Below are 24,738 nucleotides of genomic sequence, written 5' to 3'. Positions count from 1 at the left end.
CTGTTACAGTTTTGCACAAAAATTAAGTAATATTTTCAAAATGTCAACAAAACACAGTTGCGGGATGACCGCATTTTCATTAAGTGATGTTCTGTGACTTCTCCACTGGTGATAACATTCAAAGAAGCATGGTAATGGATTTTCAAACATCAGCAGCTTTATTTCCAACCCCGCACTAACCGTCATTATTTCCAATCCACGTAGGCGTGTTATGTGAGCAATAATGGAAAGGCAACTCCTTATACATGGAAGCGGCCACATATGAGGGATTTCTGGGAGGTGATAGTCCATGATTTCAGAGAGGAACTTCCCAATGATCTGATCAACTTTTGAAGAGTTATGTGATGCAGTAACACCTCTTGTAGCTCCTGCTGCATCATGAGGGAGCCAGTTCCTACTGACAAGCACATAGCCATAGCATCATTAGAGCTGGAAAGGTCAAAATTGCAGTTTTTGCAAAATATGGCTTTTTGGAATCGTCTGACATACCACCTCATGCCAGCGTAAATACTTTTTTGCAATAAACAAGAGTTTTGTTGAAACTGGCATGTTTCCATTAAGCATATTTTATACTGACAGTTTCAATTTGCACAGTTTGAAGGTTAATGGAAACCCGCCTACTGACAAAGCAGCGGTATTTGACAACTTGTGAGCCAGGACAGGCATTTGTTTTTCAAAGAGCGGACACGTTGTAGTCGTTGAAATTTTCAGCTTCGTCTGTGTGTCAAACATCCATCCATCCATTTTCTTCCGCTTATCCGGGGTCGGGTCGCGGGGGCAGCAGCCTAAGCAGGGAAGCCCAGACTTCCCTCTCCCCGGCCACTTTGTCCAGTTCTTCCCGGGGGACCCCGAGGTGTTCCCAGGCCAGCTGTGAGACGTAGTCTCTCCAGCGTGTCCTGGGTCTTCCCCGGGGCCTCCTACCGGTGGGACGTGCCCTGAACACCTCACCAGGGAGGCGTCCTGGAGGCATCCTAATTAGATGCCCGAGCCACCTCATCTGGCTCTTCTCAATGCGGAGGAGCAGCTTCTCACCCTATCTCTAAGGGAGAGCCCAGCCACCCTATGGAGGAAACTCATTTCGGCCGCTTGTACCCGCGATCTCGTTCTTTCGGTCACTACCCAAAGCTCGTGACCATAGGTGAGGGTAGTAACGAAGATCGACTGGTAAATCAAGAGCTTTGCCTTTCGGCTCAGCTCCCTCTTCACCACGACAGATCGGTGCGGCGTCCGCATTACTGCAGACGCTGTCTGTCAATCTCCCGTTCCATCCTTCCCTCACTCGTGAACAAGACCCCGAGGTACTTAAACTCCTCCACTTGGGGCAGAATCTCATCCCCCATCTGGAGGGGGCATGCCACCCTTTTCCGGCTGAGAACCATGGTCTCGGATTTGGAGATGCTGATTCTCATCCCAGCCGCTTCACACTCGGCTGCGAACCGATCCAGTGAGAGCTGAAGGTCGCGGCCCGATGAAGCCAACAGGACCACATCATCTGCAAAGAGCAGAGACCCAATCCTGAGGTCACCAAACCGTACCCCCTCAACACCCTGGCTGCACCTAGAAATTCTGTCCATTCTGTCAAACATGCAGTGAAATTAAGAAAACATCCTCAAAGTTTCCATCCCATGTCCCTGGATCAGCTGTCCTGCTGTCTCTATAGTTTGTCCCAAATATTTTCAAAGACGCACCTTTTTTTAGTATTTATAGTTGATGAAGATCCCTCGTTTGATTCTCCTCCTGTGAGACGCTGGACTACTTCTGATGACTCATCCAGGATTCTCTGTAAACTCCAAATTATCCAACTTGGCACTAAACAGCCTGTTATTGCCTGAAAGTCCAACAAACAGAGTCGAGCCAGTTACACTGTTAATGCAGAGTATTTTTAAATGTTCACTCTTTAAACCCTTTGAAACCTGGAGCGACATCAGACACCTCTCATAAGTACCTAACCATTGACACACATTAGTGCAATTTCTTTCATAAACATGATAAAAAAAGAAAATGAGCAACTTGGTAAGAAATGTTCCACAAATTTCAGGACATTAATAGATATAAAATGTATGTTTAACTAGGGAGAAATGTATAAGGGAACAAAAGAAAAAAAACAGGGGAAAGCTATACTTATAATTAGAAGAAAATTTTTTTTTAAAATTTATGTTACAGGATTATTACAATTTTTAAGTAATTTTTAACGCATTTTCCCTTTTCCTTGTTTGTTCGTTTTTCACATTCTTTCCCTTCTTTTTTTGTTTTTGTTTTTAAACAGATTTTCAGGTAATTTTCTTGTTGTTTTTACTTATTTCTTGCTAATGTTTGGGTCATTTCTTCTATTGTTGCTGATTGCCTTCTTCCCATGTTTTTTAAAGACAGTCAAGTCATTTTTTTTTCAGGCGTTAAGGGTTAACTTGGATCACAGCTGCAACCAAATGTTTCCATAGACTGGCTTTTATTTTTTAGTGATTGTAAACAATAAGATCACAAATATACACAACAATTCCCAGAAGCACATTACACAGATTTAGGAGAAGAAATATGATTTTTTTTCTGTGGGAATAACAGCAAGAGTTTCAAATGTAAAAAGATCCACACACTCTCTCTCTCACACACACACACACACACACACACACACACACACACACACACACACACACACACGCACACACACACACACAGAGTCATGCACTTCTAAAGAGCTAAAAACAAAGTCCTTACAGTGTCCTTCCCCTCAGCAGCAGCTCCACAGCTCCTTCTCTGGTCTTTTCTTGTTGATGACTTTAAAGGATCCGTACGCTGCTGTGTGTGCTGCTGAAGGTTTCTTCTGTCTCTTCAGTTTGGCAGCGACGGCAATAACGATGTCCTCCACCTTATCCTGGTGAGACGCCCCCTCTCCATCACCTCTCCGACCGCTTCTATTTGGCGGACTCTTGGCAGACGTCTCGAAGCACATCATGTCGTGGGCTTTGGCAAAGCTGGTGGCCTGCTCTCTGCTCACCTGGCCCTCCATCCTGCTGGGGTCACGGAGATCACTCTTATTACCCACCAGGAACCTGGGAGGAGCACAGAGGGATGATGATGGTAGGAAGGGTTGCACGAAAATGTCATATGGTTGTAGGATTTCTTAACAAGAACAGTTCGATGATTGAAGGAAGACACCTGTCCTTTCAGAGAGCAGCGGACATTACCTGGGGACTTCCTGTCCGAGCGAGTTCCGCCTGCACTCTTCTATCCACGACGTCAGGCTGGTGAAGCTGGCGGGGCAGTTGACGTCATAGATGAAGAGCACAGCGTGGACATTACGGTAGTAGTGCTGCACCATGGATTTACGAAAACGCTCCTGTCCTGCTGTGTCCCACAGCTGAAGCTGGTGGCGAGGGAAGGGGGGGTGGAGAGAGATTGACATGACATTGCGCTTTGTACATTTCCATGCACAGTAAAATGGAGCTACGGGAGGCCATTTATTTGGACTACTGTCCTTGTCCCTGTATGCAAGCACCGGGGGAGAATCCATTTATTGACAGAAGTATGTCCGACTCCGCTACAGTAGGACCTTCTTCTGATTGACCTATTACATCATAAACCAAGCAAGTTAGCAAGTGGCAAATGGGCTGCATGTTGAACAGTGAAAACATGGATAACTTTTCGGCGCTCTACATTTTGTATGTATTCTATGCTTTACCATAAGGTTCATCTTATTTTGTTTTCTTCTCTTCTTCATTTGTTTTTCGGGGCTTTCCTCTATGAATTTATGCTCTTTGACTTCCCCGGTCAAAGTCCAGCGTGGAGACTATGGAGCATGGGCAGAACACCTAGGCCACTTCAAGTCCATTAAGGCCTAAACATGAACAGGTAAAATCGACCTCCAACCACATTATTAGGTGTGTTAGCCTGACTTTGAAAACTCAACTTCGTACAATTTCAGTCGGACTAATTTTTTTTAAGTTAGTTTAAGTTTTTTTTTAAACACAAAAATTCAACTTATTGTACATCATGTAAATGTGCTGAGTGAGGGAAGGGTGGCAGAGACACAAACGCGAGACAGCAAGTAAAGAGGAAATGTATGGAGAAGAAATCATGTGTTGAAACATCCTAAACCAGGCATAAACACACACACACACACACACACGCACAAACACACACACACACACACGCAGTGAGTCATCACTGAGAGGGAACAAAAGAATGAACAAGCTGATCTGATTATTACTTTGTCACAGTTTGTGAAGAAGATAAATCAATCAATCAGTGATAAACCCTGCCACTCTGATATATCTGACATGACATGCCAAACAACACCAACATGATTACTGCTTCTAGGCTGCTTCTGCTTCTTGAAAAGACCTTTACTTCATTAAAACCTGTGCAGAGGTTTGAGAGGACACGCTGAGTCATTTGTCAGGCTTTGAATACCTGATTTGGACTTGTCTCCTGGGACTTGAGTCTTGACAAGATTCGGCTTATTGACTTGAGACTTGATTTGGACTAAGACTCTCGTGAGATGGTGCCGCCCTGACGCCGCCCTGACGCCGCCCTGACGCCATCCTGATGCCATCCTGATGCCATCCTGATGCTGCCCTCTCACCGACTATTCTGTGTGTGCGGCAGGCAGGGAGGTGCTGTGGATCAAGATGGTCAGGTGACTGGACGTGTTTTAGCCCCCCCTCATAGCCCTGCCCATTTCTGAGCTTTTTTTTCACATTCCAAGGAGGCATTTAACCCAAAAATGGGGGGTTTAGTTACTCTTTAAAAAAAGAGAAAGATTCATAAGAAATGTATCAAATTACTAACGAAAATTGCTAAGAAATTTATATCTATAATTAAATATAATTAGGTTATTGAAAAAATATATATTATTACTATTATTATCTATATTTATCATTGGATTTTAGCACATTTTCAGGTCATTTTTCTGTTTTTGTTCTTTTACTCTTCTTTTTTTTTCTTGCTAATTTCAGGTTATATACTTTTTGCTAATTTCTTGCCCAGTTTTAGGTCGTTCCCGTTAAGCTGCTCGCTGCAGTCTGTCCATACTCTTTAAGGAAATCAAGCGACTTTGTCCAGGCTTCAAAGGGTTAAATTACACATTCAGTCTGAATCAAAAACACAGTGTTTATCCAATTTCTTACCAATATCATACACTGGGAACAAAGCCTGAAGCCTCCTCTACCCTAAAGCTATAAACAAATCCTCAGTCAACCCTGACAGACACTTCCTCTGTCATGTGGTCATTTCAAAACAGTCAGGAAACAGCAGGAGCCAACTAACACCTACGCTTTCATATAGAATCATCACAGAAACACACAGTCCTTTACTGTGTTTACACAGTGAGCTTCTCATGAAACTCACAACTGAATCATAGATTGATTTATCTATCCGATGGCTCAATGATGCTGTTGATCCAACACAAACACGCTGCCGGAGACAAACTTGTAATCTGATTTAAAGGCTGCGTTAGTTCTGCAAACACACAGTGAACTCAGTCAGTCTGAGATGACCAACTTAACAGAGACACAGGAATATTTAACAGCAGATAAGAGAGGCAGAATGTAGAAAAGGAGCAAAAATAGAACATGCTTATTATTATTATTATTATTATTGTTGTTGTTATTATTGTTATTATTATTATCATCATCATCAAAAAATGAATTAAAAACATCCCCCAACCCAGAAATGCCCCAGGTCATGGTTAAAGAACTGTTACACAACCTGGAAAAAGGGGAAATATATATATATTTGCATATATATGCACTCAAATACGTTTGCACTGAATTCAAGTGTTTGTTCTTTTACTGGTAATCAACCTGCTTTATATCAGATCTTCTCCCATATTTTTGTGCTCATATGAGCTTAATCCTCCTATCCACATTTTACTTATTTATGTATGAAATTTTATTTTTGCACTCACATCTCAAATCATGTGCAGTGCTGTTTGGGGGAGGTAACTATTTTAATCTGGAGAGCACTTTGTGTTGAAACTTGGAAAGTGCTATATAAATAAAAAATATTATTATTGGGCTGTTTAACATTTTTTTCATCTCTAGTCAATAGACCTTTTTGACTGCATTTGTTAAGTATTCTGTACTCATTACTAAACACAAACAACTATTAAAATTGGTCTAAACCCAAGTCACAATGAACGTGGGAAGTTAAATAGATAAAAAATAAACAGAACTTGTTCATAAATAATAATAACAATAATAATAATAATAAATAAATAAACGCCCCTGGTCATGGTTAAAGAAAGAAAAGCACGCTGTGAATTCACTGTGAAAAGTACAAGTGAGGTGATGAACACGCAACCTGAAGAAGTCAAACATTTGGTGGAAAAGTTTATTATCACTGAGTTCATTTAATCTCAATAAAAAAGTGACAGTTAGCGTGTAAACTTTGGTGCTCAGTGATAGTTCAGTTTACCTTGATCCTCTCTCCGTGGACATCCAGCTGTCTCTCTCGGAAGTCCACCCCGATGGTGGCCTCCACCCTGCCGGGGAACTCCCCGGCGCACAGCCGGTGTGTGAGGCAGGTCTTCCCGACCCCGGAGTCTCCGATCACCAGCACCTTAAAGGTCCGACAGCGGCTCAGCAGAGAGGACACGCTGCCCAGAGAGCTGGAGAACTCCAGAGAGGACTCCATGGACCCCAGCAGGACACAGAGCGCAGCACCGCCTCACACAGCGTCTCCAAGAAAGACTCGGAAGAGGCTCCTTGACCAGGACCCAGCTGAAGTTCTCAGGACCTGTGAGTGCTCAGCCGCTGTCTTCACATTGTCAACTGTAACTTCTCCGCCCAGAGCTTCCGTGAAAGCTACGAGCAGCTGGGTGAGGCAGAGACAGCCTGTGGCGGCTCGGGACACAGCCCGGCGCTGATTGGTCAGGGACAGCAGAAGATGACATGACCGCAGCACGTGGCCGAAATATCCTGGCTCTTCTGACAACAACTTGTCTAATGCATTTGTTTTGTTACAACTTCCCCAAAATAGTAGTCAAGATCAAATCGTCACGAGACCTGCCTGAATACTTGCGCAGCCAACATATGACACAGGGCGCTCTGTGTGGTAAGTGGCTATAAACAGACACTTAGGGACTATTCCCTATTTATGAGAAAAAGGGGGTGGTGCAAAGCGGGGGAGGCACTTCAATTTTATTTATAAGCAAAGGGGAGAGAGTTTAGTTTTTGTTTTAATTTGGCTTAGGGGAGAGGCATTCACCTTAAATGGCCATGCTTTATATTTAAATACCTTCAGAACCCCGAAAATCCACAGGTGGGTTAAAAAAAACCCAACATACTTTCTTTCCATCTTAAATTTTAAGATTTCCAATATGTTACTTCTATAGCCGTGGAAAGTTTAACCAATATTTATGAAAATGGGCTCCTCTCTCTCAAAGCCAGAAACCAGAGAAGGAAGTCTCAAATTTTGAAGTCATTGAGTATAAAGTCTGGAGCTGCTCCACAGACAATGAATGCCAGGCCGATTTTATTAGTTTTCTTTTTCATACCCAAATGATCTTTGTTATACTGAGGTGTTGTCAGTTGTGAAGCAGACACCTTTTCCATATACTCAGGACTACTCTCAGTGTCATCCAGAACAGTAATACTCAACCAAATCTGGCCCCTGGGAATTGTTTTTGTACTTTTAGTATACATGAGGTACCAGAGTGAATAAAACAGCATCAAAAATAGAGCTTGTTTATCACAAAAAGTGCCAGTGGAGGATCCCCCGCATTCCCTGACAGAAGTCCTAGCTAAGACTCTGATGTCCTAAAATCCTAGTCAAGTCAAGTCAAGTCAAGTCAATTTTATTTATAGAGCCCTTTATCACAAAACATGGTTTGCCTCAGAGGGCTTTACAGTGTACAACATCCCTCTGCCCTTAGACCCTCACATCACCCAAGGAAAAACTCCCAAAAAAGAACCTCTGTAAAGGGGGGGAAGAAACCTCAGGAAGAGTGGCAGGGGATGATGACGAATCCCTCTTCCAGGACAGACAGACGTGCAACATCTGCGCAACCATGACCAAGACCATGATCAGGGCAAGCGGGGGGGTACAGTATCAGTGCAGCCACAGCACGAGCACAACCAAAGGCAGGGTCACAGCACCAGCACAGCTATCACCACAGTCAGGCACAGTCAAGGTTGCAGCCAGGATCCGGGAAAACTAGGGACTAAGGGAACAGGAATGCTCCGGAGAGGCAATGGGCTTAACGTAATGCAGTTCAATAGACCCAGGCTCCATAATCGCGAGCCCCAGGTAGTGACAGTCCCACATGGCTATCACAGATGCAAGGCTAGGCTAAACTACTGAGGCTAAGCTAAGCTAACAAACTGCTATCACATATACAAGGCTAAGTAAAGCAGCAACCGTAATGCAGTAAACAGACATGCACAATTTTCAGATGGCGGGAGTAAGAGAAGGAAAAGGAGCTCAGCGCATCATAGAAAGTCCCCTAGCGGATTAAACCTATGTCAGCCTAACTATGGGCTGGTCCAGGCAGCCTGAGCCAGCCCTAATTATGAACTTTATCAAAGAGGAAGGTCTTAAGTCTACCCTTAAAGTCTAAATCTACCCTGTTCTGCACCAGTTGGAGAGACCTAAGAGATTTGTTGGGGCAACTGAATAATAGGGAGTTACAGTAATTCGGCCTAGAGGTGACAAATGCATGTACTAATTTTTCAGCATCTGTTTGGGACAGGATATGTCTAATTTTTGCGATGTTAAGCAAGTGAAAGAAAGCCGTCCTTGAAGTTTGTTTTATATGGGAGGCAAAAGATAAATCTTGATCAAATAAAACTCTGAGGTTCCTTACAGTTGTGCTAGAGGCCAAGGTAATGCCATCTAGAGAAATTACATTGTTAAAAAGGGAGTTTCTGAGGCGTTTGGGGCCAAGAACAATAACTCAGTTTTGTCTGAATTTAATATCAAGAAAGTATGGCTCATCCAGGCTTTTACGTCCTTAAGACATGTTTGAAGTCTAGATAGCTGATCAGTTTCATCTGGTTTCACAGATAGATATATTTGCTTATCGTCAGCATAACAATTGAAATATATAGAGTGTTTTCTAATCATGTTGCCTAGAGGAAGCATGTAAGTAAAAAGGATTGGTCTAAGCACAGAACTCTGTGGCACTCCAAAGTAGACCTTAGTATGTGCGGAGGATTGATCTATGATGTGAACAAATTGGGAACGATCTGATAAGTAAGATTTAAACCAGCTTAGTGACGTTCCTTTAAGGCCAATTAAGTGTTCCAGTCTGTGCAGTAAGATTTGATGGTCAATGGTGTCAAATGTGGCACTGAGATCTAATAGGATTAAAACAGAGACCAGACCTGTGTCAGAAGCGATAAATAAGTCGTTATTAATTTTTGCAAGTGCCGTCTCTGTACTATGATGAACTCTGAAGCCTGACTGAAAGTCCTCGAATAAATTATTATCTTGCAGAAAGTCACAAAGTTGATGAGCAACCACTTTCTCAAGGATTTTAGAAATAAAGGGGAGATTAGATATCGGTCTATAGTTAGCTAAAATCTCAGGACCGAGAGTGGGCTTCTTTAAAAGAGGTTTAATGTCAGCTACTTTAAAAGACTGAGGTACATAGCCTGTTAATAAAGACGCATTGATTATATCTAATAAAGAATTGTCTAATATGGGTAAAACTTCCTTAAGGAGCTTAGTTGGGATGGGGTCTAGCAGGCATGTTGATGGCTTAGATGCAGAAATCAAAGTATAGAGTTGATGAAGGTCAATGGGGGAGAAATGGTCCAAATAAATTCCAGGGCTTGCTGCCATATCCAGGCTACCTGTGTCCAGGGTCAGGTCAGTTGAGGGCAAGAGGTGATGGATTTTATCTCGAATAGTTATAATTTTATCATTAAATAAATTCATAAAGTCGTCACTGCTTAGGGCCGAAGGAATACAAAGCTCTATGGAGCTGTGATTCTGAGTCAGCCTGGCTACGGTGTTGAAAAGAAATCTGGGATTGTTTTTATTTTCCTCAATTAATGATCTGGCATAGCGGACTATCCAGCCAGACTAAATGGGACTCCTCCAGGTTGGTTGAACACCAATTTCACGCCAATCCTAGAAATGTTCTGAAATCCTAGAAATGTCCTAAATCCTCCAAACGTTCTAAAATCCTAGAAATGTCCTAAAATTTAAAAACAAATGCCCTAAAATCCTAGAAATGTCCTAAAAAAATTTTCAAAATGCCCTAAAATCATAGAAATGTCCTAAAATCATAGGAACATGTATGGGGCTCCCAAGCAAAGCAAATTGAGTATCCCTGATTTAGAACATCTTTCACTCTGTGGAGCAGCCCCAGACGTTATCACATCACACATTTATATTTTAGAACTAAAGTTTCTGGATTTGGGAGGGAGTCGTGCATTTTTAGTTTTGGATTGTCCTAGACCACAGAAATAATGTATGTATGAATTTTGAAAATGGGTAAAATTTCCCTTTAAACATCTTCAAAGTCACACCATTTATCACAGCCAGAAACTGTGAAATAAGGTTATTTATGGTGGAGCAGGGGGTCATGCATTTTTCCACAGTCAGGGAAGTTCAAGGGAAAGTTTTATATCTCCTAGAAGGGTCAAAATTTAGGTAAAAAATAAATAAATAAATAATGAAATTTTACACCAGCCATGTCCCTCCTCTGATAAGTACAGTCCCGTACTATGAAACACATTTCCCCCATACATGCTAAACTAAACTTTAGTGTATTTTTAGCAACTCTGCACCTCAACTTCATTCATGTCCATGGCAGCAGCTACCTCATGCTCTCAGCTGCTGTCAGAGGGACATGCTGCTGCCCCCTAATGGTGGAATCATTTACAATCACATCATCTCCTGCTTTCCCTCTGACTGCTGCACGCACTGCTCTGTCAACTTTATTTGACTTAAACCTGGACTTAACACTGGCTGTTTGTGAATACAAAACCTTTATTCTAACCAGAAAACTTGTTTTCCGACAGTCTCCCCCACAATGCTCAGTCTAATCATTTATCTAGGACAGGAGTCCCCTACTTGCTCTGGCTAGGACATTTCTAGGATTCTAGGATGGTTTTAGGATTTTAGCACATTTCTTTTTAATTTAGGATGTTTTTAGGATGCCAGCAATTTTTCAGATTTTAGGACATTTCTTGCACTTTAGGAACTTTCTAGGATTCTAGGACATTTTACATACAGACAAAAAAAAGTCAAGTTTTCTTTCAATTGGTTTTAATACAAAAATCCAGAGGTATCATACATCGCCATCTCAGATTTCATCGTTCACATTAGAACCCAAATCAGAAAAAAAGGGAAAGAAAAGAGATTGGGGGGAAAAAGGGGGAACAGAAAAAGTAAAACAACATATTTCAGATGCTCATACTTTCACTTGCATTGTAACACTTTGACTTGTGACAGCACGGGCAGCGGGCTGGGATGCTGCCAAGGAGCCATTTCCATTAGCAGAGAAGAGCCCTCTGAAGTAGGATGTTTTCACTCTGACTGTTCGGTCTCTGTGTACATGCAGATAAAACCATGTCTAACAGTGACAACAGCAACGACACAAGTGACTGCCAGGGGGCTCCTTGTAACCACTCCAACCAGATGTAGAAAATGATTATCAATAACAAGAGCTTCGTTGATCCATTCTGGACAGGAAGGTGTCTATGGTATTGCTTAGATCTATCCAACTCTCTCAGAACTACGTAAAAATGTTAAAGAGTAGCAGTGTATTTGAAATGGAGCACGACTCACAACCTTTACAGTTTTTAATCTGTGCTACAAGGTGCTCCATATTAACAGACAGAGGATTACATATTCCCAAGTTTAACCAGGAACAGCGAGGGAAGCACAGTCTGCCCCCCCCCCCCCCTAAAAAAAAAACTGTCCACATGTGAGGTGACGTTTGTGCTGCGCCCTTGCAGAGATGGGGCATCCTTACACAATGCACTGCCACATGTAGGTCAGGGGTTTACTGAAGCAGTACAGCAGATACAGATTTGCTCGTGGTCACTGGATGTCGTCGGTATCTCTTCCTGCTCAGCTTCCTACAGATCTGTCAAACATCAGATCCACTCAGCTCAGTCTCCGGTCCCCCAGCAACTTTTGTGTCCTATTTTCACTTAAATTATCTTTTAAAATAAGGGACGCACAGTATGCGATAGGCGTGTGTTGGAGCAGCACCAAGTCAAACTCGAGTGGCTGCTGTCACCGTTATTGATCATCTCAGAGGAAACCGTCAGTCCATCACAGTTTCTCCCACAGTTTGCCAATAACTACTGTTTATTTTCATATACAGCTTGGTTGTCAGCTTTATTAAAAAAAGTTAAATGGCCATTCTGTTATCCCCCTCCCTCCCTTCCCACAAATATACACAACCTCACACATGCTCTCATCTCACAAACACACGTACACACACATACACACAGAGTCCTGATTTTCACCATGTGGGAGAGAGCCAAGCCATGCCAGGACAGACCCCATGAAGCTGAGCCAAAGAACCAAACACACACTTTTGCTTCCCGTGTCTGGCTCTACAAAAAGTCTGCCAGGCGTACCACAAGGCTCCATGCTCGGCCCAATTCCTTTTCTCATCCGTCATCGTTCTGTCACGCTCACATCTCATTGGCCAGCTCCTCCGTTTCTGTGGAGACATCTCCGTTGGCGATCTTTGTGTTCTCCTCGTATCCGGGAGGTGTGAAAGCTAATGTGTAGGGGTAAAGCTTGTGACACTCTGCGCGGTACGACTCGGCACGCTCCGTACAGTCACCCAGCACGCTGCTCCGAAGACACTCCAGGACCTCTGTGCAGATCTGATGAGGGAAGAACATCAATGAAAAAACATGATATGGATGCTCTACAAATTGGGGAATTTTATTACTACTTTCACTTTATTGTAACTCGGACTGCTTCAGAGGCTTTTTTTGTTTCACTTGTTTGCCATGCAAGTGAATCTGAATCAATTATACTTTGGTGCTTATGGTTTCCTTAAACTGAATGATTGAATTGTGGAAAAAATGACAATGTTCTAATTGACATGTAATGCTAAACTGCTTAGAGGTAGCTCAAGTGGGTTGGCTTTTAAGAGGTTTTAACCCTTAGGGCCCACTTAACCCACACTCGTATCGCTTTGCACATAAAATGCGATTTTCAAAATATAACGCATTAATGATTTTCTACTTTCACGGAGTCCATTTTTTAACCAACATCAGTCCTTATCATAAATATCAAACATTCATTAATTTTAAGAATTTTAACCCATTAAATGACAGGTTTTTGTCATGATGCTAATGTTTTTATGGTAAAAAAAAAAAAAACACAACAAATTGATTATTTTCAATATACTACATGCAAAGTAGATTTTTTTGATGATGATCACAGTGTGAGATATGTCAATAATTAGCAGCAACACTGGTTGTGACAGTGCACCTTGTGGAAATAGCATGTATTTTCTCCATATACCAAATATGGTTAAAATGAGGTAGATCAGGTAGAAAGTAGTAAAAATTACAAATTCCAAGGCAAAAGCCCAGAATGATACCCAGAAATAATACAATGCATGTTTTTATGCTTTGGTGGCTGTGGGATCAAAATTGCAGTTTGAATGGGTTTCTATGGCACGTTTTTTGCATTTAACAATCGAAATGTAACAATTTTGTTTCCATTGTGTATTTTAGCCAAAATGTATGTCAAAAATCCACCACAGACCATACCTTGTCACTGAAACATTAATACCTTTCATTCATAATTTCAGGGATACAGAGAGAGAGGCAGACTAGTTTGTCATAACAGATTTGGTATACAGACTTGTATTTAAATAGCCTCTTTCTAGCCTTTTGACACACACACACGCTGTGATGGAACAGCCATCAGGCACAATTTGAGGTTCAGTATCTTGCCCAAAGAAACTGCGCAATGCAGACTGAAGAGCCAGGAATTGAACTGCTGATTAGTGGATGACCCGCTCTATCTCCTGGGCCCATAAATTCCCTTGAAAGCTTCAAAATTGTATTTATCATCTGAATTTGGTGCTAAGAGTTTAAAATTCTAAGGGCTTACAAAACCCCTAAATTATCAACATTTGAGATGTTCACATAATTCAAAGTTTATCTTGAAATGTGTATAACACATAGGGACTATATTGTGTTTACCATATTTTTGTATGCATTTTTAAAATGTTACCAAACAGTTGTCACAATGCAGAATTCCATAACTCTTTACCTCTATGGTTCTGTTGTTGAGTGACTCATCTAGTGCAGTGGCCAGCTCTGCTGCCTTCGTTTCCGTCGATGAATCCAGATACACCATCATCTTAGCAGCTGCAGGGGGAGAAGAGTGCCAGTGAGTCTGAGCTAAAGTGTGCGTCTCTGTTCCAAAGCTTTTTAAAACTTGCCAAGGAATATGACATGGAGAGGAAAACTATGGTTTTCGATATCCGAAAATTAGAGGCGCACCAAGTGATTGGCTGGTGACTGGAGTCAGCTGATTTTCAGCTTCATTGAGCATGACCTGTGAGTGGCAACACACTTTCAGATACAGGCGATCCTGTGCTCATCAAATTTACTACATGTGCAGCATGGTTGTTCACCAGCAGCACAGACAGTCACCCACTACTGTCAAAGCTGCTGCAATCCACTCTCAAAAGTTGTAAATTCTTCTAATGAATGCGGCGAATGCATTGAAAGCCACTTTGTATGCAGGATTTTCTTAAAAAACAAACAAATAAAATAAAATAAAATAATACAAAAGGTCTATATTTAACTTAAGTAAACAGAAATCAGCTCTCTTTTTGTCTCTTTCTTGTCATCATGCAGTTGGTCACAATCGTTGCATTTTCCAGAATGACTTTTCAAACTTTGACACAGTAGCACTGTTCATTCCAGATCTTGAACAAAATAAATCTTTTCTGTCTGTGTAAATTCTGTTTATTGATGTTTTTACCCATGTTGTTGCGCTGCAGCCTGCAGTCCAGCCAGAAACCAAGTAGATTAGAGTTTTGGCCACGTTTCAGTCAACAAACATGCTCATCTCGATAATTATACAGATCAGTATAAAAATATCCAGTTATAAATACACAGAAGAATTGTGGCTGTGTTTGACTTAAAAACATATCCATCTTAATAATTATACAGATGAATATTTAATAATTCAAGTCTGAAGGAAATTGATATGTAGGAGATTGTAACTGCGTTTTTGTTTAAAATTAAGTACAGTTCTTACTTATGATCTACTTTCTGTCTATATGTATTATGTACAGTGGCTCTTGGCAGGAGCATCAATTCTCCTGCTGGACAGAACACAGAGGGCTGCTGGGAGGAGAAGCAGCAGATACTGTTGATGGAACATCAATTTAGTAAAACATGATCCTGAGTTCATGCAAAGCATTTTATTTTGAAAATTGACCAATTGCACCGCTGCTTGACTTTCTGCCTGGTACGATCTGCTTTGTGCGGCTTGATATGGCTGCTGTTTACCAAAAATACATTACACAAGAGCGTCCGGTGGCTCAGTGGGTAAAGCAGGCGCCCCATATATGAAGGCAGTGTCCTTGCCGCATTGGTCACGGGCTCGATTCCAGCTTGCGGCCCTTTGATGCATATCATCCCCTCTCTCCCCCTTTAATGCTATCGATCTTCTGTCTTATCTAATAAATGCAAAAATGCCAAAAATAATAAAAATAAAGAAAGATTCCACGCATATTCTCTGCAGGCAGACTGGCAAACCACATCTGGGACACTGCTGAGATGCTCCGAGGCGTGCCCGGTGGAATCACCAGCATCGTCCAGAACGTCCATGTCATGGCCTTAACGCACCATTGACAGACCCAGTGGAATACAGGGGTTGTGACCTAAATGTTGACAACTGCGTGTGTGTGTGTGTGTGTGAGAGAGAGAGTCCTACCAGCCAGTCGGTGTGGTATTGAGTTTGAGTGCTTGGTGAGGTAGGCCTGGTTGAAGCTCATGGCGTTGCTGTCTCCAAACAGCCGGGTGATCTCCTGCTTCAGCACCGTCCTGACCACCTCCGGCAGCTCCTTGCTGTCCGAGACTGAAAGAAGGGAAGCGAGGAGGAGGAGTCAGGCATGTGAGCAATGGTGGGAGGAATATAAAGAACAATAACAATGAAAAAAAGTAGGGACAATGGAAACAGAAGGTGGTGGGATGTAAGTTAGAAAGACATTTAACCAACAAAAGATTTTGCTGAAAAGATTCTGTTTTTCCTTCTTTCCTTCTATGCTGCTCTTATCATGTCACCCAATGTAACGCGTACTGTGCTGTCTTGTCTTGCTTTACTAAAAAACAACACCACCAACAAAGGATTGACTCCATATGGAGCACAGTGAGCAGCTTTAGAGCTGTTTTAAATGAGGACACCTCTTTCTTACCTCCCTTAAAGAAGCGCACTAGACACTGGTGTAACCACGGGTGGTCTGGGTCAATGGCCAATGCTCTCTTCACTGACTGGAGCATCAACAGGTATTTTTCTGAAAAGAGAAGAAGGTTTGTAAATCTGTGTTACCTTTTGAAACCTGGATCGAAATCACTTTTCACACACCTTTCATATATTCAAGTATTTAAACCTTTAAAATCTGAGAAAATGGATTTGATTTCTTTTGAAAACATGTTGAAAAGGGCAAGAAATGTTATATGATGATACATCACTTATTGTCATATTAGTATTATATGTATAGTACTACTAATAATAACAATCTTTATTCATAGAGAACTTTTCGTAATAGGGGTACAGCTCAAAGTGCCTTTCAATTAAAAAAAATGCAACACAAACAAAAAAAAGACAAGTACTCAGACATAAGAAAAGTAAAAATTAGAGAATCAATATAAAATTATAAATCTGAATTACATTAATTAAAAACCAGGAGAAATAAATACATTTTCAGCTATCATTTAAAAATGACATTATTATAAATAATATTATTTTCAAGCACTTGTTTCCTTGTTTGTTTTTTAACTTTTAATTTAACCAATTCTAGTACTTTTTTATTATTTTCTTGCTATTTGGGGGTTATTTCCTATTCCGTTGCTCATTGCTCATTCAGTTTGCACAGGTTTTAAAGGGTTAAGGTGAAAATTAAAAGAGAAGTCAGTGAAGTTGAGTCACTGGAATGTGCTTTCCAACCTTTCCTGAAGTAGATCTCAAAGGCCAGCAGGTGTGTGTCTATTTTGTCCTTGACCAGGTGTTTGAGAGGCATCAGGAACTTGACGGCTTCTTCCAGTGGATTTTCTACCTGGAAACAGGAAGTGAGCGAGAGGGAACACGAGGCAGAACGGTAAACATCAGCAGAACTGATCTGCTCACGCCAACACTTGCTGTTGTATGTGTACCTGAGTGAGCACTGTCAACGTGTTTTTGCTGCATCGCCACTGACAACAAACTGATGATTTTTGCTGTTCCTGTCTCACCTTGACCAGCTTGTCAGGTATTAGCTCCTCCTTAGGCCCCCCGATCTCCTCATCATCGTCCTCCTTTTTCTTCTTTTGGTTCTTCAGCTGCTTCTCCTTCTCTGCATTCTTCTTCTCCTCCTCCAGCTGGGCCTTCTTCTGGGCTCTCCGCTGTTTGTTTCTCAACTTCTTCAGCTCTTTGTCCGACAGGTTGGCTAGAGAAGACAGCAGGGCGTTAATGGTTTTTCCAGGAGGCAAATTTGCGAATCCTAGGATGGTGAAGGAATAGCAGCTTTTTTTCTGTCTTTCATTGGCTTACCGTGACATTTTTATGGGTTGTCTACACCAAATGCTATGTGAGTGTTTTATGCAGCGAGTTTACATACAAAGTCAATGCAAAGACACGAATAGATGCAAATTCACGCCAGACGGTGCGATGGAGGCATAAATGTGTATTTTGGGTCTTTGCGTTCATTGTGTAAGTTAAAATTTTTCAGCTTCAATTTTATGTGACACTGTGTTGTGCCTGTTGGCGTAGAGATCTAGTTGAGATTCTCCTGACACTACTGAGATCCAGAAATGAAGGATAAACAATGTCCCTGTCTGTGGAGCTTCACTCAGCGTCAGGACTGTACAGAAAAAAAAAAAAAAAAAAAAGAAAAGTCTAGTGGACGTATACGTGAGAGTAATGCCACATGAAAATTTTTATCATGTTAGATGTGGACACGGCTTTACCCAAACCAATCCCACTCCTCTTTCAAAAACTCAATTCAACCAATGATGGCAATGAGTAGGCTTGGACAATACAACAGTAATACAGTATACCAGGGTATTTAAAAATAGGTGTCTCACACTGACACCGTTATATACAGTAAACCCTGTTGAAACTCCATGAAGGTATGAAAAAATAGATACTGTCCAAGCCTACTACAACCACTAGCTACTCATAGAGTGAAGAGGGTGAGTCATTTCTTCACTTTCCTCGCAAGTTTGCATCCAGGAGAGCACCTCTAGTAGGGGTCGACCGATGCTGGATTTTCAGGGACGATACTGATACAGATTATTAGTACTTAATAAGACTGATAATCAATATTTGGAACCACTACGCATTTACAATACACATTCAAATATTTCTGTCAAAATTTAGAATTTGGAATATAACAAACTCCATTGCAAAACTTTTTTAAAATGCCTTTAGCAAATGTAACATCAAAACAGAAACATTCAACATCAAATGCAGCAAGTTCCTTCATTTTTTCCTAAAGTTCAGTGAAAATTTTAAGTAAAAAAATGAATGAATAAATTACCTCCCTGAGATTTTATGATTTAAAAGTTCCTCCCATGCTGACAATTTCTTTGCATGTATTTTAGACTGGCTTCCCTGGTGTTGGTTGAGTGTAATATGCAGACTTTTTCATTGATTAATTTCATTGGCGATCATTAAAATAAAATGCCAATACAGACAATCAGCCAAATGCCAAATATCGGCCCCGATAATCGGCCAGGCAGATAATCTGCCGACCCCTAATTTCTAATCTACCGGAAACTCAGCAGCATGAACAGGCCTGGCCCTCACCGGTGTCAGCCTGCAGCTCCTTGCTGTCATCAGTCAGGGGATTGTCGTGGAGGCTCAGGTAGATCTGGATAGCGCTGATGGCGGCCTTGTAGTAAAAGGGATGCATCCGGAGCACGTCCTCCAGCTTCAGCAGGTCCACGTAGGAGCGTAGCGTCATCTTCCTCATGCAGTAGGTGTGGAAGTCAAACTGGTCATCTGTGATCTCCACAAAATGCTGATGAAAAAGGGAGGAAGATGGGTGTAAACAACACATGTAATGTGTAGAGCTAAGGAGTGTTGTGCAAAAACTGCAGGTCATAATGCACCAGTCCCTGGTAACTCACCCTTTCAATCTCGTGGCACTTCTTCAGGGCCTCCCCAAACTTGTTCATGGCCTTGTAGGCAAGAGCACACTCCGTCTGGAACCACATACACTGCATCTCGTTGAGGTTCTCGACTGCTGACGCTCCCTCCTGAACAAAGACAGTAGAAACACAAGCATGAGCAAAGGAAATTACCAAACAGGGACAAGCTAAATTACTGTGCCACCTGCTGCACAATGACGAGTCTCCAACAGACAAATTATTATATCAGAATAATAATTTTCTGTTCCTGTGAATTAGGGTTGGGCAATATATAGAATATAGTCGAGGTACTGTGGCTTGTTCCACATGCGATATATAAAATGACTATCTCATGAACATTGAGCATTAATTGTCACGTTGTCTATATAAGCCACCAGTCTTTGGGCTCCCTCGCTCTCTCCTGCAGCTCTCTGCCTCTCACAGACACACACAAAGCAGGGCTTTTGCAGAGCTCCAGACTGTGACTATTCAGTCACATTTTGCAAATATGGAGCACCAGAGCAACTTGGAAATATTAGTAACATTTGAACTGGAGAGCTGTTTGTTGCCCGCTCACAGTGAATGAATCCTCACAGTTAAAGGCGCAGTGGTATCTGTTTAACTATCTGCTAACGCAAACATCCAACTGTTGACCGGAAGCCACAGTGGAAGTCCACAGCAAAAACATCAAAACACTTCCTGCCTGAGACGAGCCAGGTCCTTCAAAATAAAAGCACCAAGGGTCCAGTTTTGATTTATTCAATCATAATAGTACTTGTTAAAATTTCATTAAAAGTACTTCATTTAACTTTCTTATAACTGTATTTTATTAAATGTTATGATAACAATAGTGTTTTCGACTCTATTATTTGACAGCAGCCACGTGTTTAAATCCCTTTTTTTGTAAGAGGACACACTAAATATCTTCTGACGGCACAAAATTAAAGTCAGCTCAGCTCCACTACTGGAAGAAATCCCAGGAGAAACACTGCCTAAGTGAAAAGAATTACATCCTCATTTATTAAAGGTTGTAACATAGTAATATAGTCGTGAGGTCTCTCGTCGAATGAGTTTTTTGCAATTTGACTTAACAGAAAAAAAAAATCTTTGATTTTGTTTTAACATTTTCAGAAGTTTTCCTGAGCTTATTAGCTGTCCGTGTGTATTTGACAGTTTTCCTCACCCGTGTGAACTTGGAGCACATTTCCTCGGCCTCTTTGACCATGCCAGCCTTCAGCATGTACTTGGCACACTTGGAGTTGATGAATCTGTCAGCAGTGTCCAGAGCCTGGGCTTCATCCATCCACTGAGCAGCTTCTTTAATGTTCCCAGCATGCTACAAGAGGATAAAGGTCAGTACAACAGTCCTGACAGCAGCACAGCAACACGCTGCTCTTCATTGGGAACAGTAAATACATTGGAAAAACGTGGAAATGTGCACTCCATGTTACCTTGTAAATCTTGGCTTTGATGAGGAAGAGCTCGATGAGCGTGGGCGTACTCTCAATAGCGGCGTTGATATATTCTAGCGCCAGAGTCTGTTGGCCAATCATGTCGTAGTGCTGTGCCAGGAAATACTGCACCCAGAGCAACGTGGTCGGTGGTTCCTCTTTACCATCATCTGCCACAGTGCAGAGAGATTGTGTAAGTTTAAATCTTTGTGGTTATGAACAAGACTCCAACAGTTTAACTGTTGTAAATCATAAACACTACTGAACATACTTTTATTAGTCTGCATTTTTCTGCCATTTAGTCTCTACTAGGGCTGCCCCTTGAAAGTCGGAAGCTCTAATGTGTGCCTGTGTGCCTTGTACTTCTGGGGACATTGTGGTCCCCAGATTTTATTGCGGAGTTAGTGCTCTTGATATTCACACTTCTCTGTGCAGCGGCAAATATGCAGGCAGCGGCAAAGAGAGAAAGAAAGAAAGAGAGAGAGAGAGAGAGAGAGAGAGAGAGAGAGAGAGAGAGAGAGAGCACCATAAGGTGAAGAAGTGGTGAATTCACAACTCACAGTAAATTCACACGACACAGTCTCTGGCTTTTGTTTGATATCTGGTGTCTGAAAAAAATGTTGCACAGTTGCACTGGATATTCCTGTAACAGTGTTTAAATAGTATGTGATTCCACTTGCTATAATAGCCATGATATGATGTATATTTTTTAAATTTATTTGTGGCTCAATGGCTCCCCTATTAGAGCTGATGAATGTCACTGACTGATTTTGAATGCTGCCAGTTGGGGGGGGCAATACAAATATTGTGTATTATTACCTGTAGGTCCACTGTATAACCATTACGTGCACTGTGATGTAGGGAAATGTTCATGAGGAGCATTACCGGTGTGTTGCTGTGCTTTTAAGTGCTAAAATATTCAAAAAACACCACAATGTAATTGCTAAGCTAGATAGTTAGCATCTGTGCTAACTGTTTACTTGTGTGTCTACTGTCAGAGCTGCCTGCTGCGAGCCAACTGTGTGAGCGACCAGTAAATATCCTGTTTCTGTGGAGGTACATATTTTTATATTATTGTCATTGTTATGTTACTTTGTTGAGTGTAAAAACTTTTGTTGCGATAAAGTTAAGTTAAGTTTTCCTAAATTAACATGTTTCCATTGGGCGTATTTCACATTCGCAATTTCAATTTGCGCAATATGCAGGTTAATAGCAACCCACCTACTGATTACAACACACTCAATATTGTTGATTACAAAGACATCAGATTCATTATCATCATTCTGATACATGAAGGTTCTCCTCACCGTTCTGGTTAAACATTCGACAGCTTTTTAACGTGGTTTCATAGCCGACTACCAGCTCCTCTATTATTGCCACCTGCAGAGAGAAAGAGGAGACAGTCCATTAGCTCCCCTGCAGTATGGAACACACATCTGTGACATCTTCCCTTCACATTGACCTCTCTTCCTTCACTGCATTATACGATGTGGTTTCAAAAGAAGTGAGGACCAAGTGTCCCTGTGGTTTATTGTCAGAGTAGTCACCTTTTCTTTGTCGTTGTACAGAGATTTGAGGGTGGTGAAGACGGGCGGGCAGCCTTTACTGAAGTTCATCCGAAGGTACCTGTCCAGACACTCTCGGAACTTCTCACCTGCACAGGAATAAAAACTTTGCTCAGCTTCAACCACAGTTAACTTCATTCACGGTCAAAAATAATTCACAAAGGCAAGCGGAATAAAAAGACTTAAAAAACAAAGACTAAGAACTCAAATAGCATCTTAAAGAACTGAAGATGAAGATATTAGCTTGGTCATTCCCTTCTACGATATGGATAAAAATGTTGATCGATGCTTCTGTTTTAGTTTAAAGGAGACGTGTTTTTGGCCACACCAGAGAGGAAGTTGAGGGGCAGCCGGCGAGGAACCAGTCCTTTGGGAAACTTCTCCCAGGCCTCTTCATAGATCTTTTGTCTCTCTTCTACACCACCTGAAGAAACCCGCCCCCCAATTAAAAAAAAAAAGGAATAAATCATCAATGTTTATAAATGTAGTTTGAACAATGCATGTGAATATTTTGAAAGTCAGGATAATGTGTTGTACCTGGCTTTAGGGCACTTTCCAAGCCGTGGTAATAGGACCAGTTCTCTGGGTTCCTCTCCTGCAGCCGGCGGTACACTTCTGTCGCATCCTCCAAACGCTCTAACTTCAACAGTAACTCTCCTGCAGCAACACGAGAGAAGAGCTCAAAGTACACACAAAGAGACAAAAACTACTCAAATTCAGCTGACAACCAAAATTCAGAGAAAGTTAAATAAAAAAAAGTTAACACTGAAAATAAATGTTTGAATTTTGCAAAAATTCAGCCCAATAAAAATACAACCATCATGTCAGCTGTAAGATTCTCACATTGAAATGCAGCAGGTACAAAGCAACCGGAGAGAGCATGACATCAGCTGCTCTGCTGAGCATTTCATCTCATAACATCCACACTCTGACTCTGCTCCTGCTGGATTTCTACAGTCAGAAAAAGAGTGGTGGGAAATATACCTACAGTCATTTTCAAAGCTAACTTGACTGTCATGTTTTAAGGTCAGGGTTCCAAAATATTTTCATACACAAAATCTCTAAACCTTTCAATGACTTGTCAAGGACACTTTTTCCCCCTTGCTCCACTTGCCCAACGGTTTCAATCATATCAGATTCAAAGATATTAGATTCGAAGACAGATAAAGAATTATTCAAAGATAATTCAAGTTGTCTGGCTTACATGAAGGGAGAACCCAATGTTACTGTACAATTCTCTGGTTTATCAGTGAGGTGTGTGAGCTACGCTGAAGAGTGGATTCACCAATAACAGTCAGGATGTTTACATGCACAGTTAAGTGGAGATACACTTATAGCTTGATTAGGGCATTTAATTGTACAACTACACCAGGGGAGAATCCATCTATTGATGAAGTATGTCTGCCTCCACCACAGCAGGTAGAGATATGCCCCCTTTCAGCTAGTTGGACCTTCTTCCAGTTGGACTATTACTTCACATACCAAACAACTCAAAGGGTTGCATGTCAACAGCAAAAACATAATTAACTTTTTAGCGCTGTTTATACCTTCTTCTTGTTTTGTTTTCTTCCTTTGTTCTTGAAAAGTTTTTCTTTGACTTTATGCTATTTGACTTAGGTGTGACTTTGTGTGTGTCTGTGAGAGGCAGAGAGCCGTAGGAGAGTGACGGAAAAATGAAACGCAGAGGCGAGTCTCATGCCGTTGGCTAAAAACAACAACAATGGTGTCAATGTCTTGTGCTGAATCCCCACATTCAGTATCACATTCCAGCTCGTCCATGTTTGTTTGTTTTGGTGCCGTGCATTTTGTAGAAGCCCCCTCAGCCACCCAGAAGCACGCAAAGCATTAACAGATGACATAAATGAAAAAAGCGATATAGCATAATGTGAAACAACAGATATTTTTTTATTGTCAGTCAATATATTTCCTCATACTGCACAGCCCCAGTGAGAGTGACTGTTTACTCAGATGAACTGGTCTAACATGAGTTATATAGGCATCTGTAGACCCACGTCTCATTTTCTGTTACTGTGACCGAGCAATGTTACCAGCGGAAACACTCAATGATTTAGCAAATTCAGCATAGAGGTTGTTAGAGGTTAGAGGTGTTTAACAGCTTCAGTAATATCTGCTGTGAGGTACAGCAGCCGTCAGTAGTGTTGATAGGTGCAACATGTAACCAATCAGATGCTGCTGTGGGCGGGACTTAAAGTGAGACTACAGAGTGGTGACTACAGACAGAGGTGCAGCTACATCAGAAGCACTGTGGCAAAGTTTTAATCAACTAATTGTATCTGTTATGTGATAAATAAAAGATATGATTGTGATTATTAGAAAAATACTGAATATAGGAGCCAAAAGTCAGATGAACCATGATATCTACTATAGTAGTTTTCCTGTAGTAGCTCAGTGTCTACTAGCATATGCCTCTACTGTGAGATTCAG

General features: G+C 41.5%; 2 protein-coding genes across 2 annotated transcripts in view; both read right to left on the bottom strand.

Moving 5' to 3' along the window:
* Positions 1-2,427: 2,427 nt before the first annotated feature.
* LOC121942456 (ras-related protein Rab-33B-like) lies at positions 2,428-6,925 on the bottom strand. Its single transcript, XM_042485670.2, has 3 exons — positions 6,412-6,925; positions 3,183-3,361; positions 2,428-3,047 (listed from the first exon to the last, which is right to left on the bottom strand). Exons 1-3 carry the CDS (start codon positions 6,628-6,630, stop codon positions 2,726-2,728), a joined length of 720 nt encoding a protein of 239 aa, XP_042341604.1. The 5' UTR covers positions 6,631-6,925; the 3' UTR covers positions 2,428-2,725.
* Positions 6,926-11,197: 4,272 nt separating this feature from the next.
* The window catches only part of naa15b (N-alpha-acetyltransferase 15, NatA auxiliary subunit b), a 29,713-nt gene continuing 16,172 nt past the window's right edge, over positions 11,198-24,738 (bottom strand). The window contains exons 7-20 of the mRNA XM_042485151.2: positions 22,831-22,950; positions 22,622-22,717; positions 22,276-22,382; positions 22,036-22,108; positions 20,729-20,898; positions 20,461-20,613; positions 19,278-19,406; positions 18,955-19,168; positions 17,400-17,593; positions 17,116-17,224; positions 16,364-16,462; positions 15,883-16,026; positions 14,203-14,300; positions 11,198-12,794 (exon numbers count right to left, since the gene is read on the bottom strand). Of these exons, the coding sequence (XP_042341085.1) occupies positions 12,597-12,794; positions 14,203-14,300; positions 15,883-16,026; positions 16,364-16,462; positions 17,116-17,224; positions 17,400-17,593; positions 18,955-19,168; positions 19,278-19,406; positions 20,461-20,613; positions 20,729-20,898; positions 22,036-22,108; positions 22,276-22,382; positions 22,622-22,717; positions 22,831-22,950 (1,904 nt within the window). The 3' untranslated portion in view covers positions 11,198-12,596. The remainder of the gene's footprint in view (positions 12,795-14,202; positions 14,301-15,882; positions 16,027-16,363; positions 16,463-17,115; positions 17,225-17,399; positions 17,594-18,954; positions 19,169-19,277; positions 19,407-20,460; positions 20,614-20,728; positions 20,899-22,035; positions 22,109-22,275; positions 22,383-22,621; positions 22,718-22,830; positions 22,951-24,738) is intronic.

This window comes from Plectropomus leopardus, chromosome 3 (assembly GCF_026936395.1).
Source record: "Plectropomus leopardus strain MGB_pleo_1.0 chromosome 3, ASM2693639v1, whole genome shotgun sequence".
In the NCBI taxonomy this organism is placed as follows: Eukaryota; Metazoa; Chordata; class Actinopteri; order Perciformes; family Serranidae; genus Plectropomus; species Plectropomus leopardus.
The sequence above is the reverse complement of the archived record's forward strand: the minus strand, read 5'-3'. Positions and strand labels throughout refer to the sequence as shown.